This window comes from Ambystoma mexicanum, chromosome 2p, assembly GCF_040938575.1.
Source record: "Ambystoma mexicanum isolate Mex_15411 chromosome 2p, UKY_AmexF1_1, whole genome shotgun sequence".
Lineage (NCBI taxonomy): Eukaryota > Metazoa > Chordata > Amphibia > Caudata > Ambystomatidae > Ambystoma > Ambystoma mexicanum.
Window position 1 is genome coordinate 1,465,896,904 of NC_090923.1, and position 19,337 is coordinate 1,465,916,240.

At 45.0% G+C, this 19,337-nt stretch overlaps 1 protein-coding gene across 3 annotated transcripts in view; it reads left to right on the forward strand.

Moving 5' to 3' along the window:
* The window catches only part of LOC138567624 (syntaxin-binding protein 4-like), an 839,836-nt gene that overhangs the window by 290,292 nt on the left and 530,207 nt on the right, over positions 1 to 19,337 (forward strand). For all 3 annotated transcript variants that reach the window (XM_069646045.1, XM_069646044.1, XM_069646046.1), the window contains one exon: positions 16,737 to 16,832. In XM_069646045.1, the coding sequence (XP_069502146.1) occupies positions 16,737 to 16,832 (96 nt within the window). The remainder of the gene's footprint in view (positions 1 to 16,736; positions 16,833 to 19,337) is intronic.

Consider the following 19,337-nt stretch of genomic DNA (forward strand, 5'->3'; position numbering starts at 1 on the left):
CAGTCCCTTCTGTAGCTTAATACGTGAAAAAATGCAATCGATGTAAGGTACCATCTATTCACAAGAGCTTTTTCCAATGCATTTGCGTGATGCCATTGAGAGCCATATATGCCAGGATTCTCAGTGTAAAAAAATATGTTCATGCTGGCTATGCTCATACACTTTCTTACATGCTGGTCCGATCTAGACAAGTAACCCCAAGTAAAGAAACTCATCATGTTGGCTTTGCATAAAATGTGGCTAAAAATCCGATTTCACACTACAAAAACATATCGATATCAATGCACCAATGTAGCCCAGTATCCCTCATGTAAGCACACTCATCTTTACCTGCCCAAAATGTCAGTAAAAATGACAAGCCATTGTAGAAAACCTATTCGTACTAACTGCACCAATGTAGGACAGTATGCATCATGCAAGAACACTCATCACTTTTAATTTGACCATAATGTCAGTAAAAAGGACCCTTCAAGAAAACCTGTTCGTACTGATTGCACCCATTTAGGCCATTATTCTCCATGTAAGAACACTGATACTGTTGACTTTGCCCATGATGTAAGTAAAAATACTGTGCCATTATAAAAAAAAAATTCCATACGCGCTGGGGAACAATGTTGGAACAGTCATCATGTTTACTTTGCCCATAATAACATTTAAATATCTATGCCACAGCAAGAAAACATGTTCATACTGGCTACTGCAATGTACGCCAGTATTATTCAATGTAAGAAAACTCATTGGGTGTACCAAAATATTCTTCCTGGTCTTAAGGTAAGTAATCACGAACCAGGAACCACTCCAGAGTAGGTACATAGTAAACAAATGCATCTTTATTATGTCTTACAGTTAAAGGTCACAGGAGAGTGGTAAAAGAGCATCCTTCTGGTTCCTGTATCTCTCCAATAGTGTCCCCAACAGTCACTACGAGAACTCTCATCACACAACCATTCCACATGCATCATGCCATTCTAACATTCCATGCGGACTCTCAGCTGACATAATACAAACATACTATTGCAGAATACTACATTTACATTAAATGTAAATTTAAAGTAAATTAAAATGTTATGCTTCTATAAGAGAATACGTGTATCCTGGCTGCATCAATGTAGGCCAATGTCCCCCACTTAAGATCACTTATCATGTTGTCTTTGTCCATAATGCCAGTAGAAATTCTGTGTCTCTATAAGAAAGAATATTCATAAAGGCTGCACCAATATAGGCCTGTATCCCCACATGTAAGACCACTCAACATGTTTACTTTGCTCATAATGCCTTTTCAGTACAAGTAATGAATCTGCTTTAATCCAGCAACGCCCTAACCTCTCCCACCCTTCCTAATCAGCGGCTATTCTAGCCAGTCGGCAGGTACACATATTCAGACACATTCACATACAACAACATACACCCTACATTTATTAATTTCACATGCATGAGCAAACACACTGCATGCTCTCATTCACAAGCAGCATACAAACTGCAATCTTATTCACATGTGTACCAATGTGCAACGATATACACTCTGCACACTTATTCACATGTGCACATATTTCTCATGCACACTTATCAGACATAACCCCTTGCACGCACACATGCTTTATTGTCTTACCTGCACAATGCCTCAGCTCAGCTCAGAATTCCCTGCTGCCAACATGCTGCTTCGGTAACCTTCTGTCTCACACAAGCATCACAGGGAGGAACCAGGAAGCAGGGAGAGATGCTCATCAAGCACTATTGCACAGTGTACAGACTCTCACATTTGGAGCAGTGGATGATGGGGAACAGGACAAAGAGTAACAGAAAGCATGTAATTGCTGGCTGTGCCAATGTAGGGCAGTATTCCATCATGGAAGAACACACATCATGTTTGCTGTGCTCATAATGGCAGTATAAAAATGATGACATACCACTGTAAGAAAATATTTCCAAGCTATCTGCATCAATGTCGGCCAGTACCCCCCATTTTAGAACTCTCATCAAGTTGTCTTTGCCCATAATAGCAGTAAAATACCATGTCACAGCAAGGAAACATGTCCATACTGGCTGAAAAAGTGTAATAGTGAAAGGCACGATTTATACAGACCAACAATAAAAGGCAGAGGAATCAAAAATGAAATATAGAAGGTAGTACAGCAGTAACATGAGGGCAATGCACAGTAAAAGGGCAATAATTATTAAGAGTAAGTGCAAGATGAGAGATGGAGCAACATAGGCTGGGAGGATAGCTCAAGGGCAAAGCGTTTGTCTTGGAAGCTGGACAACGCAGAGCAGCACAGGTTTGAATCCTGGTACCACACTTAAAGACAGGTCTTTGGTTTAAAGTGCGTTATAAAAGATTAATTGTTTAATATGAAGAGAGAGAACTTTGCTACGGAATACAGGACAGACCCTGCAAAAGTGTGTGCCCTTGTATGGTAGTGTCCAACCTGTGAGAGGCGGAAGATGGCCAAAAAGGAAGATGACTAAAGGACAGGACTGTTGAGCATACTGTACCTAAATCGGTATAATGCGGTTACAGAAAAGATGGTTCACAGTAGTACATTGGAAAAAAAAGTAAATCACGGTTCACTGTCACCAACCTGTCCTAGGTACAACTTAAAGGCATGTAAGATTTTGCCAGACAAAACGGACAAACGGATACAGAACAGCCCTGTAGAAATCAACTTAATCTGGTGTCTGTTACAAAATAAAAACAAAGAAAAACACAAATGAAATAGTGTCCCTGAACTGGCATCTTTAGGAACTGACCAGTGTCCCCAAAATAAATTAGTTGATCGTGTAAGTGAAGCAAAAAAAGTCTTTACTTAGCTCAAAGTCTTCCCAAGATTCCTGAATATAAACAAATATGATGGGAGTCTGGTATCACGTTGTCACGTTGATTCATACCCAATAGTTTTTTCGAAATAATATTTTTCTAGAATTTCTTTTTTTTGTAAACACTCATTTGATATTGAGGGGGGTTGCGATCGGGGTAGAGTTCAGAATATAGGGAAGTGGGGTTTGAGGGCGTGAGAAACCTGAAGGTGTCTCACCCACTAGTCCCCGGAGATCTGTCATCTGCGTGGCCAGGACTGAAATTAATTCTGAGAAAATTGGTAGTCAAGGACAGGAAAGACTGGGACTGAATGATCCAGTGGGTATTATTTGCAGTGAGGAAAACCCCACAGGCCTCTATGGGATTTCCTCCCTTTGAAAAACTTCATGGCAGAGAGCCCAGAGATGTCTTGGACATGCTCCGAGAAACCTTGGAAGAATGATAAGAGGCACTCATTCCCATCTCGTCAACCGCTAAACGAATGCGAGAACATATGAGACTAATTTGAGATCTAGTCTGCACCCAGATGGAAAAAGCCCACAGCCAACAAAAATCCAATTAGAACAAGAAAGTAAGCTTGAACGTGAACCAGGCTGCGGGATCTCTGCAAATTTGGGTGAAGCATAATACACCCATGAACATTGTGTTGACAAGAGTGAACCCGATCGAGGGAGGCCACAGTGAATTATTGTTTTATTGTTGCAAGACTGCAGGCTTTATTCAATTCAGTAAGCATTCTATTACAGGCAACCGAGCCATGATCAGCAATAATAATTCAAATCAATTAAAACTGATATAGGGCCATGAAGCTGTGACCCACATTAGACTTTGCAAAGAGCTCGCTGATCGGAAGGGCTGCAAAAAAGCCAGCAGAAAAGGCTGCAGAAAACAGTCTCTCAAGTGGAGTTGCATTTTGATTTTTAGACTTCTCAGAAGCACCATCAATGTTTTGAAATACATTGGTGCTGTCCTGGCTTATATCTTCAGCACCACTCTATTAGGGAAGTCATTTGTAGGATCCACCCTTCACCTAGTTTCTAATAGACTGACATTGCTACTAAATGACTCTACAGAGTGTGCAGTAAAATGCACTATTTTCACCCATTATTTTATGCTCAGTCGCTCTTGCATTTCTGGGACAAATATTTACGCCCCTCCAGTTAAGAAATTCACCAGCCGCCACTGCATTAATATATAATGAAAATAAGCAAAGGACACACCCCTGGTAATCTCCTGTTTCACCAAGAACCAGGGAGTGCAATGGCCATGGGGGCCGGAGCAAATACATGCTGTATTGTTTTTATGACGAGCTGAGAGAATGTTGATCAGGTCCAAAGGGCATTTCACTGTAACGCTGACATAACTTGGCCTTGCAAACGTTATGGAATGTAGTGCTCAGATCCATAAGTGCCAGATAGATCGACTTTAGGGATAATTTATTAATTTCGAAACCTTCACAAAACCCCAGTTGGTTATCAACAAGAATCTATTCATCATATACCCATTCCTGTAAGCCGGCCAATACGGACCTGCCACCATTTTGAATTGGAAGTCAGTGAGGGTAATTGGTGTATAGGCCTCTGGTGACTCTCTAGAGTCCTTTTTTTAATAAACTGGAACTATTAATGCTTGACCCCAAGAGGGCGGATAAAAGCATTGTTGTAGCATACTGTTAAACAGACACCCCAAAGTGGCTCCAAAAGTCATTCCAAGCAGCGAAAATGGTCTAATAGGATGGCACCATGGCCAAGACTTTCCCCCAGGACTGCTTCCGCAAAGCACATCATATTTCAGACTAAGAAAAATATAGGCTAAGCTTCCTGGAGCTTGGGACCACTGCATTCAAATGTAAGTAATTGATGACGTTTTAATTCTGCAGTGAGAGGGACATGGTCTGGGACACAAGGGATGACTTTTCCATAATGAGAATCTCTATTTTCTGGGCCACAGTTGACTAATTCCCCAAAGTATCTAGAGTTAGATGGCATCACAGCAGATGTCAGGTCGACCCACGCCTGTTCATCTAGTGCTGATTTCCTTTCCAGCATTGCCTTTTTATAGGCATCTCTCGGAAGCACGATCCTCAGCTTAGCTTGCGTCTCCAATTTTAGAGCATTCATTAGAACTAGTTTGGCCTGTTTGCATTCTGCATGAGGCTGAAACATGTCTGGAGATGCTTGTGGCCTCGTGCAGAAGGGATGTGACCGAGCAGTTTGGGCTGGGCTGCCCATTTTGGGGTGGGGCCAGGCCCAAATTCCATATGGTCTTTCCCCTTTCTGTAATGGCTTGGTAGGCAAAGAGTAATGATCTGGAAGGTTGCCCAGAGCAATGCCAGAGGTTAAGATTAATTCTAACACAGCCATCGCCTCTTTGTTTTGCTACATTCATCATTGAACCCGGAATTCCCTTCTTTAATGTTATCTTGCTGCACTTCTTTCAAAAAATTCAATGACATTTTTGGAATTAGATCATGGTAGTTCTTCAGTACTATTTCAAAAAGTGCCTCTACCTCCTAGCCAATTCTCTTCAAGTTCGTACTAAGAGCCTTGTTATGGATCGTATCTTTAATATGATAAGAAGGCTCCCAATACATTAGGGCCTGCTGCCCTATGAGGTACCGTGTACCTTTCATTGACCCATTGGCTAAAAGAGTGTTTTTTCACAGCTGGCATTGGGGAATGAAAGGGCATACTTGACAATGTTATTTTTTACATGTGCTTGTCTGATCCATGATAATGCTTCTATTCATGTGCATTTTCCTCATGTGCAGCATGTAAAATATTGTAAGTTAATTAATCACTGCATTATATTTAAGGCTCCTGGTTTTATGACATTTATTTTTAGAACATTTCTGTCTGTATTTATCCATATTTGTTTTGTAGCCTGTTTATCCACATTTATATTTGCTCTGTAAAAATAATTTGCAACGAGTGCTTTTCCGCATTAATTCAAATTAAAAACATAGCGCTTTGATGCCTGTAATGGGAAGCTCATAGAACTCGGTTCTTGCACATCAACTCAAGATCCTTTTTCATCTGAAAAACAAACAGCTGCTCCTTACACTCATGTGATAAACATCTCTCTAGCCCTCTTCAACAACCTCTAATGGAAATAAATCTCTTTTTAGCATCTCAATTGTGCTAATTTGCACAGCCTTTCGGCCAGCAAGGCATAGCTGACAACCTGAAGAGCTAGACGCATTATTTTCAGCTTTTTTCCCTTTTTTTCCCAAATAAATACAGAAAGGCAGCAGAGGGATTGCTGTCTGTATTTATGTGTAGAAATCAATAAAAATGGAAAAATTGCAGCCTTAATAATTTTTGGGCTGTGATACCAGGATTTGCGATGCAGGCTTGTCGGTTAATTGTGAGCAAAAGCCAAGGTAGACCTGAGTGAAGCAAGTTGTGCCTGACTAAGTCTGCAAAGGCTGGCGTTAACGCTATTAACACCTGAATGTTGCTCAGGGTGCTGATAGTTTTTTTTTGACAAAAAAGAAATATCTCCATTGATGCAGGGATGTGCACCCCTTCTACAATTGGAAGATATTTAGTTAAAGATGGATTCAGCTGTGGCTTGGGACCACGTCCCTTGTCGTTGTCCATTGAGGCTCAGAGGCACAATGGCGGCGAGATGGAGGTAATTGCCCGAAGTGAAGATGGGCATGTGGAGGGGTGGGGAAGAGAAGAGGTTCTTGTCGATGTGGAGGGGGCTTCTGGGTGGAGCGGGGGCCAGCCTTGTAGAAAGCCTGGCACTGCAGGGAACTATACCACCCGTTGCTTGGTGGAGTGCCCACAACTCTCTCCAAACACGGGCCGTTGATATCTTTGTATGCCAGGCATTGGCTGGAGCTGAATGACTACCTCCCTCATGCCGAGTGCTAATATCAGAGAACAATTTCCACGTACAGGTTAGTGTTTATTACAAGATAGTGGGCTTCATTACAAGGTTGGCGGTAACCTGCCGGTGCTACCGGTGGATTGCCGCCAACCTCATAACACTGTTTCTGCCACCTAATATCCTGTTGCTTCCGGGTTATTACAAGCCCTGGTGGCCCGGGATGTCAAGCGGCGGGAAATGTAAGTCCCGATTCCCTTGGATTCCCATAGGATTCATGCTAATGGTGCTGGTGCTTCTGGAAAGCCATGCCTGCAAGGGCTGGGTCAGGCCTGCCGGGAGTACCGGCCCCTGCAGACATACTCGTAGTCTGGCGGTCCAGAAAAGGTGCTGCTACTCTGCTACCGGCACCCCTATTTCCGGACCGCCAGACTGGTAATGAGGCTAGTTTCTCACGTTTTGGTGCTGCGTGTGCATCGCTTTTGATGAAATAACTTGTGATATCTCTGGTCAAGAAGAAATAATAGTGTCTAATCGAAACAACATGTCAGAAAATGGAAATAAGAATAAGGTTGCAGTGCAGTGCAAACAGTAAGTCTGGCAATATGGCAGATATTATGAACTGAAAGCACTGGGGAATCTTGTCATTGGCAAATGTGCATCAAAGCCTTAGCAAATAATAGATCCGGCTTTGCAAATATAAAGGATAAGTCATTTTTGCCTTGCAGGGCTTTCCAAAAAAATCTTAGCTTATACGTCCGCAAAGCCAGACCTAATTGCTTTGCCAATTCTTGAAAGGTTTGGCACTAAGTGGAGTTAGATGTATATTCATAAAGAGTCTCTCAGTGCCCGAACCTCCTCCAGAAGCTCTGAGATCCATCCAGGATTTCAGCCTCTATCTGGCAGGCAGAGCCAGGCAGTCTGGTGGCAGTAACGCACATGTTTAGGTGCCCCTCACAATGCCCTGGAGCCAGGCCCCAGGGAGGATCTTAATGTATGGTCTAGAATAAGGGTTTGTTTTATGTCTACCCTAACCTGTAGGCACACAACTCCCAACTGTGTCAGTCTGGCAGCATTTTCTCTGCAGCTTCCTATTTAAGCCACTGTATGTACTTTTATACAGAACTTCTGCAGAGATCAGGTGTGCAAGAGGTGCAAGGTAGATGTTGAAGAGCCAAGGCGAGAGGATGGAGCCCTGGGGAACTCCACATGTAGAGAGAGCGGTGGTGGAGGAGAAGGTGCCCAGGAACACCTGGGAAGGGCAATCAGTGAGGAAGGAGGTCAACAAATTCAGTGCCCGGTCTGAGATACCAAGCGTTTAATGGAGCCGCTTTATGAGGATAGAGTGGTTGACCACATCAAAGGCGAAGGAGAGGTCAAGGTGAATGAGAACAGCAGGAGAGTTAGAGTCAAGATTTGGGAGCAGTTCTTCATGGGTGTTCAGGAGAACAGTGTCCATGCCTCTGGATGCTCGGAAACCAGATTGATAGTCATGTAGACAACCAGCGAGCTTAGTGTGTTGGGTCAGTTGGGGGATAACCAACTTCTCCAAGAGTTTCCCAAGGTAGTGTGTGGTAGATATAGGGTGGTAATTGGCCAGACATGAGTGGTTGGCTGAAGACTTTTTCAAGAGGGGGTGCACAAGGGAGTGCTTGATAGAGGAAAGGAAAGAGCCAGAGGCGAAGGAGTGGTTGCAGAACTCAGCAGGAGCCGGAGCAAGGGAGGAGATGTTGTCCTTAATGGTTCTGCAGGAGCAAGGCAATACTTGTTTGGATGAGACCTTCTTAGAGCGGACTACTCTAGAGACCTCTGCCGTTGTGATGGGTGAGAAGGAAGGGAAAGTAGGTGGGGTGGAAGAGAGGGCAAAGGGAGGCAGGGATATAGGAGGAGGAGTGGAGGAAGGGGAAGGAGAGCGAGAGGTCAGAATGTCCTGAGTTTTGGAGGTGAAATGGGAGGCCAGTGCAGTACAGAGGGCCTGAGAAGAGAGAGGCGAGGTGGAGACTACAGATGGATTGGCTAGTTCTTTGCAGATTAAGAGTTCAGCCGGGGAGGGAGGAAGGATGAATGTGGGGGTCCATGCAGCAGCTGACACTTGTTTCATCGGTCGGATGGCCACGAAGGAGGCTGGCAGTGCTGGTGGAGGCTCGGTCAGGGGGCCAAGAGCTCCCAGGTGAGAGGAGAGGAGAGAGTGGTCAGACCAGGTGAGAGGGGTCGTGAGAGGGTTGGAAAAAGTGTGACCAGCGTGGATGAAGTCATCAAGAGTGGAGGCAGGAACAGTGGAGTCAAGTTGGATGTTGAAGTCACTGAGGAGGAGGAGTTTATAGCTAGAAGTCTGAAGAGAGGAGGTACAGTCGGCCCAATCAGCAAGGAAGACCGACACAGGGCAAGGAGGTCTGTAGATAGTGGCAATGGTGTGAGAGAGAGTTGGTGAGACACCAAGCCCACAGACAAGACTTTCAAAGGAGGAATAGGGCTGAGTGGGTATGAGAGGGGTAGGGAACTACTCAGGGAAGTTCCGGCCTACTCCACCACCAGATTGGTTGGGCCAAGGCTTGGAGAGGATATTGTAGCCGTCAGGCAGGAGGGAGTCAAAGGCAATGACAGAGCTGGCATTAAACCACATCTTGGTGAGGGTGAGGACGTCGAGGTCAAAGTCTTCAAGTAGGAGGCAGATGTCAGAAGAGTCTTTGACAGCAGAACGATCTTTTCAGAGTGACTATAACATGACATAGCCAGCTAGCATGATAGGAAGCCAAAATCATATTAACCTCATCCCCAAAAAAGAGTAAATAAGTATATACAAATGTATGTAAAAAAACAGGAACACTCGGGTAGGTTCTAGCAACCTTTTGTTTAGCTTTGGAAAAAGAACATATTGTTCCCAACTGAACAAAACTTTACACAACATGTTTCTGCAGCTTCAAAACATTACATGGAGTAGCATAACACAGTGTAGCATACGGAACCTGAGTGCAGCACTTCAAAACAGGCCAGAGCATTGACCACATAGCTTAGGGCAGGCGCATGCCGGCGAGGGCATCCCAAACAAATAATGATGCAACCCAGCCGAAATGCACCACAAAAGTATGGTGTCCCCAGAAAGATATTAAAGATATTGGAGTGGTCACAAACAAACACATGCCTCTGCTCCAGACTCACTGTTTTTGAATTTGAACTCTACTTCGGGAGGATAGCTCAGTGGCAACGTTCTTGCCCTGGAAGCAAGACGAGGTGGAGCAACACAGGTTCGATGCTCGGGTCCGCGCTTAGAAACCTCTGGGCACGTTATAAATAACCTATCATACCTAAAGGCAATACTATACTCTTAGACCAGTTCCCTTTCCTCCATACTCATGAGATGTCCCCTCATGAGGACATGGGTCCTTTCTGTACAGCAACCTCACCATTATCCCCTTAAATTAGAAAAAGCAGAGCACCTGCACAGTGGTTAGCTGTGCCCCTTGGCAACACCCACCAGTCGACTCACCCTCTAAACTTTGATAAGTTATTAATATTGCAGGGATGGTGGGAGGGTGTATGTAGGATGTGAGTCTATAGACTAGGTGTATAGTAGTCACTAAGGCAAGTAACATTTGCATGCTCAGTCTTCTCCCGGTCCCTCCATACTCGGGTAATGTACGTTTTCTTGTACAGAACCATCAGGCACTATTGGTGGCCTTGCTGCACTGGGCTCTGTAATAGAAAAGGGGGCTGGGGCCCATTGGTGAGAAAATGGTAGAGGCAGATGTGAAACCTGTGGACTTGATGGGTGCAGGTCAGAAGTACCCCGCTCCTGAGTGCCAATCTACTTTCTATGGGTTGGCAGAGAAACATGGGAGTATTTCTTCCATAGGGAAGAACCCAAGATCTGATAAGAATACAGCGCGTTAGATCCGGTTAGCCGCTGATGTGGGCGAGTGCGACAGGGCTAAAGACTTGTGTGAGACAAACAGCAATGGCATCAGCGGGCGGATGGCTTTTGCACCAGGAGTGCTGGTAAAATATTCTCCAAACCCAGTGTCTGCTCTGGAGCTACAGTCCATGGGGCAGTGTCCCTAGAAGGGAGAGAGAAGCCCACGTGGCTACTCTGGAGCTACAGTCCATGGGGCAGTGTCCCTAGAAGGGAGAGAGAAGCCCACGTGGCTGCTCTGGAGCTACAGTCCATGGGGCAGTGTCCAAAGAAGGGAGAGAGAAGCCCACGTGGCTGCTCTGGAGCTACACTCCATGGGGCAATGTCCCTAGAAGGGAGAGAGAAGCCCACGTGGCTGCTCTGGAGCTACAGTCCATGGGGCAGTGTCCCTAGAAGGGAGAGAGAAGCCCACGTGGCTGCTCTGGAGCTACAGTCCATGGGGCAATGTCCCTAGAAGGGAGAGAGAAGCCCACGTGGCTGCTCTGGAGCTACAGTCCATGGGGCAGTGTCCGTGGCTGCTCTTCAAATCAACTTCCTTCCATAGGGATGTGCCTCTGAAAAGCAAGATGCGCAGTCTTTGCCCTCACTAAATGGCAATGCAACCCCTGGGGGAGAAAAGGGGGGCTTACCATGGCCTTTGCATGCATCCACTACCCGTAACACAGTCCACCTAGCAATAATAGATTTTGAAACCTTTTTGTCTTGACCGGCCGGCTCATACGTGACGAACCGCCGGCCAGAATTCCAGATGTGAAGTTCTATGTAGGTAACATTTCAGCTCCCTTCTGATAGCTAAGCAAGGAAGTGCCCTTTCTGCCACCAAAAAGGGATCCAGAAAGAAAGTCACAGAGCAAAATGCTTCAAGATGCACCTTGTATACAGATGTGTAAAGAACTGCAGTGGTTGGGGGCTGGTATATTCTATTCCACACTCCCTTCATAGATGATAGATCACTGCGCATGCTAACAAAGTGGCTTATCATTGGTTGCGTTCACTGAACATAAAGGGCGTACCAAAGCATGCCATGTTTGCACTTTGGTAAAATGTAGAGTGTTCACTGGCTAGTACTTTAAGAAACGTTCAGACCACTTTGCAGGCCCACTACGCGTGTGCATCCCTCACCACACAGGCCCCAACCCTGTACCCTTGCACCACCAACAGCTGCACCCAGTTCCGCTGTCTTTTTTTCTCACCCAAGGCAAAGTATATGCTTAACTGGGGATATGATATGCTGTTTATAACACGCTTAATACCCAGAGGTTTCTAAGCGCGGACATGGGGATCGAACCTGTGTTTCTCCATGCCTCTTGCTTCCAAGACAAGCGCGTTGCCCCCTGAACTATCCTTGAGAAGGATGGTTTCCTGGCTCTAGTGGAGAAGGCACCCCAAGGACTCAGGACCTGAATCACCTTCCAGGTCATTTTTCCATCTGTCCTCCTGCTCCACCTCCTTCCCAAGTGGTGGGCACCAGACTAAAACGCCACTAGAAAGTGAAGGGTGTAGGAGACGCCACAATCAGGGCATGGTTCAAGCAAACAGGCTGTGAAGCAACACTTTTGGAAAATGTGTTTGAAAGAATGCTGGCAAAGTGCAAGAGAAATGAGCAGCCCCATTGTCCAGACGCCAGAAATGGGTTTATGTTCCGATCCTGTGCCCAATAACAAGCATTGGCAAAGCCATCAGTCGTGTGCCCCTAAAGCTCAGCTATGTCATACACGCTGGTGTCAGAGGTATGGAGTTCTGATGGTGTTAGTGTTTATTGGGCTTGGGGTGGCGGATGGTGTTTAATGACTGTGTGTGAGTGTCTAAGATAGTCAATTTGTGCAATGTTGTGAAAGTAGAATGTTGAATGGTATAGTGAGGGGAGTGACCCAAGGGGAGTAACCAGTCGAGAATCCAACAGGCATCGCCTTTACAAACCACAACCTAAATGTATTAGTTGCCGTCTTCCCTAGCAGCATCACTTTCGTTTTATTGCTATTTAGCAAACAGTGTTTTCTCACTTGAAACCTTTCTAAACCATTCAGCTGTCTTGGAAGATCTATGGGGATCACATTTCACACAATGCTGTCATCAGCATAGACTAGAACAGTTGGATATTTCATTCACCCTAAGCAGGGAGCGAGTATGTTTCTTCAGTCCAGGCTGGCAAATCTGCTCAAAATAGATTGGAAAGATGCAACCTTGGTGTAATCTATTCGCCGGGTTTATTTTTTTAATTTTATTTATTTTCAATTTATATAGCGCATCTTATTTTTTTTAAAACGGTCAATATAGGTTACAGTAGTTCCATAGTTGCACATATGCAAGACAGGCAAAGAGATTAGACAGACTAGGCTTAGACTGGGGTGTTACTGGTGTAGCTAGCTTGAAAGCTGATATGCATGGCTTAGTTATGTGTTTCCTGTGTGAAGAGCCATGTTTTCAGCTGTCTTCGGCAAGGTCCAGAAGGATTCTTCAGATCTAGGTTTGGCTGGGAGGGTGGGGATTCCAGTGTCTAGCCGCTATGGATGGGAAGCTGCTGCCTCTGGGTTTTTGAAGTTTGAGTTCGGGTTCCTGTCTTTAGTGCTCCATCTCACCCTGCCAAGGGGCAACCTTGCCAAACTACCTAGAGGCGCCCCCCTCAGAAGTGCCAGGATTGGCGTTGTACCTAAGCTAGAGGAACTCTCCCTGTGAGACGCTGCGAAAAAGTGCACAAACAACGATATCATTGTAAACCCTTACTTCAGGGGCCTTCATGTCAGGCTGAAGGAGTGGGCCTCCATGCCTCTTTCTCTGCAACATCTCAGCTGTGCTTTCGGTGTTCTTATAGCCTTCTACAGCCAAGATTCTTGATATTTTGCACAAGATTTTCTCCACCTCCTGCAGGAGAGCAATCATCTTGCCTTGTCTCTGGGACCATCGTTAGTTGGAAGCCATTAATGATTCTTATGATAAGAAGCGGATGTTCCCACACTGAAGCACCTGATCAAATACACACCTCAATGGTGATGCTCATTACTCGCGATGTGATTTATACTGAATCACCGGCCCCCCATCAGGACTGGAAGCACCGAGAGGCTTTACTGTCTTCAGTAGTACAGCAGATATCCTTCACAGAGAACACTATCTTGGGCCACTCTAAATCCCCTGGAGGAGAGATAATGCATCTCCATCTTGCACCGCGCGGCCGTTTTTGCTGCGTGCAACTCTACGGCATACCGAATTCCCATTTTCTAGCTAGCAGGCATACCGTTATCCAGCCTCATTGCTTCTAGGATCTACACTAACTTGGAGTCACTATCACTAAGAGAGCCACCAATACCTGTCTGGCAGACTCATGTTTTTTAGACTTTGGATGGTCTTTTTAGCCCCTGACTTTCTTTTTCAGTGACTCCCTTACGAATCACGAATCACATTGATGGAAATGTGCTCTAGCCACTTTATACAATGCTCGCAAAGCCTTCCAGCAGTCATCATCAAACTACCCCCTGTCCGAACATGCACATGTTCCATCCCCCGACATGCCAACAGATTACCCAGGAATCTATCAATCTGGACAGAGCAGCTTATTACAGTCTCGGCCCCTTGTCACAAATCCCTCATACCAAGGATCCATCAAAGAAGCTCCCAACAGATAGACCAAAGATAAAAGCTAGACCAAAGATAAAAGCTAGACCAAAGATAAAAACTGGTGCTCAGAAATTCAAAATGCCTTAGCAAATAAGATTGTGACCCTTCAAAGCAAAATCTCTAGCAAAAAAGCTGCCCTAAAAGACACTCTCCCATCCAAAACTCCGGACAAGTTCTCTAAAGTCAATACTCTTGACGTAGAAAAAAATATCTTGTCTTTGAAACCATCTAATTGCCAGGGAGATCTGTGCCCGCGACCTCTCCCCCTTCATTACTAAACTGATCAATGCCTCCTTCACCACTGGCTCCATCCCCACCAATATAAAACAATCTTGGGTACTGCCATTACTAAAAAAAAAACACTCTTGACCCAGCCATACCCACAAATTACCGACCCATAACAACTGTTCCCTTCCTTCTAAAAATCCTAGACAAGGTCGCCTATGTGCAAATACAGAAGCACCTGGAAGAACACCACCTCTTAGGACCCAGACAATCAGGGTTCCGTCCTCAACACGGGACTGAAACTGCACTCATTGACCTGAAAGCTCAGATTGATACACTCAGGGACAAGGGGCAAGTTGCCTTGCTCCTCCTCCTTGACCTATCTGCAGCTTTCGATTTGGTCGACCATTCTGTCCTATGCTCACACCTCCACACAGCAGCACGCTTCTCTCCCGAGGCCATCACCTGGATCATCTCATTCCTCAACGGAAGAACTATGAGGGTCTTCTCTCCTACGGATGCAGCAGACCCTATACCCATCACTTGTGGTGTCCCACAGGGCTCCTGCGTCTCCCCTACTTTATACAACATGTTTACCAAGCCCCTTTTCGATGATTTGGATCATCTCGGTATCACCTACACTAATTACGCAGATGATACCCAGATCCTCCTTCCGCTTTCTGGAGATTATGAAAGGATTTGGCCTTGCTAAATAGGGTGTATATAATCATTCAGGCATTTATGGCCACTCACAGACTATGCTTGAATGATGAGAAAACTGAGCTTATCGTCCTGGGTACCACATCCAGTTTAAAGAAACTTAGCCCAGCCTACAACTCCTTCATGATAGATGGGAAAAACATCAAAGTTGGACAGGAGGTCAAAACATTGGGATTCTACCTGGATTCCAACTTTTCCTTCAAAAGACAATTGAGATCCCTGGCATCTTCATCTGCATACACGTGCAAATTAATCCATGCAGCCAAACCATTTCTGTCAGACACTAGCTGCCTCACTCTCGCCAGAGCCCTTGTACTCTCCCGCCTTGACTATTGTAACGCCCTTTATCTGGGAACCTCCAGACAGAATTCTCCTAAAAACGGCATCACTTACCTACAAATCTCTTAACAATGCCACTCCCATTTATCTGATTAACAGATTCCATAGACAAGCCTCCCCAAGACCCCTTAGAACTGCATATAAAGACTTCCTCACTGTCCCAAACTTTAAACTTGCCACCATAGGGGGTAACAGTTTCCCGGTTAAAGCAGCCAAACTGTGGAACTCCTTGCCTCCCAACCTTAGAGTAGACATGCCCTACCTGAATTTCCATTCCAAGGTAGTTTCATGGCTAAAATTGAAGGACCACCAAGATAGCTAAGTGCCAAGGCTATCCCCCTGTGTTATCCGCACACACTGTAATCACGTGTGCCTACTTCACACTCTTGTATATACTGTATATACTGCCTGTCTGCCTCACTGCTTGTATATGTCCTCATTGTCTTTATGTACATTTTACATGTTGTAACTAAGCTTCGCATATTCTTGTAAATGCTGTGCCCTGATACCCGCGGGTACATCTGCGCATTATAAATAACAAAACAAACAAACAAACAAACAAACAAATGGTGTGAACGTGAACATGGTGATATATTGGGTTGTGGCTACTGCTCTATCGAGTGACCCAAAGCGAAGATTTACATTGAATCGACTCTCCCCAGAGATAGTTGCGACCATAGTAACTTTACAGTAACTTTACAATAAATATGCAATAGTAGGGGCGAGTGGAAAAGGTTTTACACAGGTTGGCACAAGAATTGGGCACAATTGCAGCTTTTAATAGATGCATGAGCGATGGCCAAGCAGATGCCTCCTTGAGGGCTTACTACGCAAAGGCAGTATTCTTTAGAATCTATGCCACAAAAAAGGAGGCTGCGGACAAGTTATATGCTGGTTAAATATCCCTGTGACTGAAAAGGTCAAAGTGGGTGCTCCCTAGTGGAAATAAGCATACCCGCATTTTGTGCATGTGCCTTTTTTTTAACTTGAAAACGCTAGATAAAGTGATGGATGTGTCGTTGGTTATGTTGAAATATGTCTTTTCTGCTGCATCTTTGAGTTCTTTTATGCCCAATGTTACTGAGGTAGCATTTCCTTCAATGAAATGTCGTGGCCATCACACTTGCATTAAGTACTGGGCCTCTACTCCTGTGTGTGAGTGGCTGGTCCACTTGTCAGGCCCTCTTAGGCCTTCTCCTACCTCACCTGCTTTATTTCTTGCCCTGTTAGGACTTTAATCTCACTGATAACGTCATTGCTTTTGTTTTTTCTGTTTTCCAGGCATTAAAGTAATTGGTGGTATCCGGGAGTTCCTTGGAGAGGAGTATGGAGTGTATGTGAAGAGAATCCTGCCTGGCGGGATAGCGTATTCGGACGGTAAGTGGAAGACGGCTCAACGCGGGTGTGATGGGTTGCGGGGGAGAGTAGGAACGAACTTTAGCCTCAGGACTCCATATCTCAGAATATCAGGGTAATCAGCTACACCCCTTAGCACAATGGGCACTCATTACACACAAATACATCAGCATTTCCAGGGTTAGAAAAGTCGAACTAGGGCTAAACCCGTATCTTACTCAGCAGGCATCAGTAACTTGCTGGTCGGCTGTTTGGGGGTGGAGGGGTGGGGGTTAAACCGGCAAACATTTTGAGTTCACAAGGTATTTCTCTTTTAGAAGTTAACCAAAATGCTCTGGGGATAGGGGAGAGGGGGGAATCCTGCCTGTACATAACTCTCCTCAAGCGCCCGCTCCTTGACTGTACACATGATAGCCAGCACTTCTTGCCACTTTATCAGACCAAGAACTAAGCATGCTCTTGAAGACATTGTAGCTGTGCACTCCATTGGCTTTTGACACCCACACCACATAGAGTCCAAAGACCCTTACTGCCTATTACCTTTACAACTTTGCATGAACGAGAGGCCCACTTCTCCTCTGATCCCCAGTTGTTTTTTCAAATCATAGGCTTATTAGTGAGAAGAAGGCTTGTGCTGACATAAATATATATAGGGTATTACCCAAATTGACCTTTTACAATTGACCTTTTGTTCTAATTGACCTTCTGCACAATTGACCTTTATATTATTTTAGTTATTTTATATATGTATTGGGTTGGTTTTGGATTATAAGTAATAGAAGAGGATTAGGTGGGGGTTGCAGGGGGTTTTGGATTGGGTGGGGATTGCAGGGGGTTTCCCCCCGCATATATGTCCTAATTGACATTTTAAATTAGGTCAATTCTCCCAAGGTCAATTCTCCCAAGGTCAATTGTGAAAAGGTCAATTAGTATACATCCAAATAGAGTGCTTTGAAGAAAGTCTTTCTGAGAGCAACAATAATGCGCAGAGGCTTCTCATTGCCACGTGGTTCACAATGTACGGGCAGCAACATGTTAGTGGAACCAGATGTTGGATGGAGAAGTTGGAAAGAGTAGAGCCTAAGGGGCACGCACATGTAGCACTCTACAGATATGTAGATTAAGGAGAAGATGCACTTAGTGGTGCAGTAGGTTATTAGTAAATAGTAAAACAGAAGTGCATATGGGAGCAGAGCAGGAGTCACAGGGGTGGGATGAAAGCCACTGTAGATCTCACACAAGGTGTTTCCTAAGGGTTATCCTAAAGCCAAGATCTGTTCCTAATGTTGGGGGAGTAGAGTGTCAGTCAAACAGAGCCAGGAGAGCGAAGTAGCCAAAACGGGTGGCTGTGCAGAGTAAGAGGGGAAGCGAGAGTGTGAAAGGAGTGTGCACAGCTGTGGATAGATGTCAAATATATAAGAAGGCACCTGTAGTAGTGCATGGAAAGCCATTCTGCTCTCAGGCGCCGGGGGAGGGAGGTTTAATGCAGGGAAAGCGAGAGTATGGGCGGCAAAGTTTCATTTCTGAGGCAGCTGAAGTAGTAAAGGCGGAGTCTGAGGAGGAAGCAAACATAGTAATCCATTTAGCTTAGGACCAGAATGGAGGTATGGATTTTAGTGATGTGGCGATTAAGGTAGGGATGGATTTTACAGATAATTAGCTGGCTACACTGGACCACCGTTTGAGGGGACGTAATGATTATGTAGAGTGTTCATTCACTATCAAAGAGCACCAAATAATGGTGGGCCCTGGCAAGAAGTAGGGGTGGGTGAGTAATTAAGAATAATATAGAAAAGTGCAAAATGGATGGGAAATTGGGAGCCAAGAGACAACTCACATTGATTTGGAACCTTTCAACACAAGCAAAGGATATGCCAATCAGTGACGGATGGAAGATAGAGAGAGAGAGAGAGGGAGAGAGAGAGAGAGAGAGAGAGAGAGGGAGATAGAGAGAGAAAGAGAGAGAGAGAGAGAGAGAGAGAGAGAGAGAGAGAGAGAGTTAGTGCCCCCTCTGGAGTCTGTTGAGGTCAATGAGGGCACCATCTGGAATATTAACCCTGCTCTCCTCCCTACGTGAAGCTAGCCATCAATATTTATAAGCATGTGAATATTTGAAATCAAAGGAAACTATAAGAACCTCATTACATTTGATTCCATCGTCCCCTCCCTTCGTCAGTAGTTACCATTGAGTCCTTGGAGTGGAGTTTGGGTCAGCTGAGCCTTGGGTCACCCATCCATGCATTGTACCCACACCCTGCGGCATGCCCACCTGCCATCTAAGACTCTGGGCACTTGGCCCAGGCTTCTGTTCCTGCTTGCACCTCAGATGGCCAACAAGTGTGCCTTCCAAAAAGCGATAACACCCAGATCATATTTCAACGAAGGCATTTCAAATACAAGGTTATCAAATAAAATGTGTCTGACATCTATGAAGATATAGACATTGATGTTATAGATGTAATGAAACATGGTTTATACCTTACTCCCCACTAGATACAAAATTCATGCTAATAATAGACTTAACAA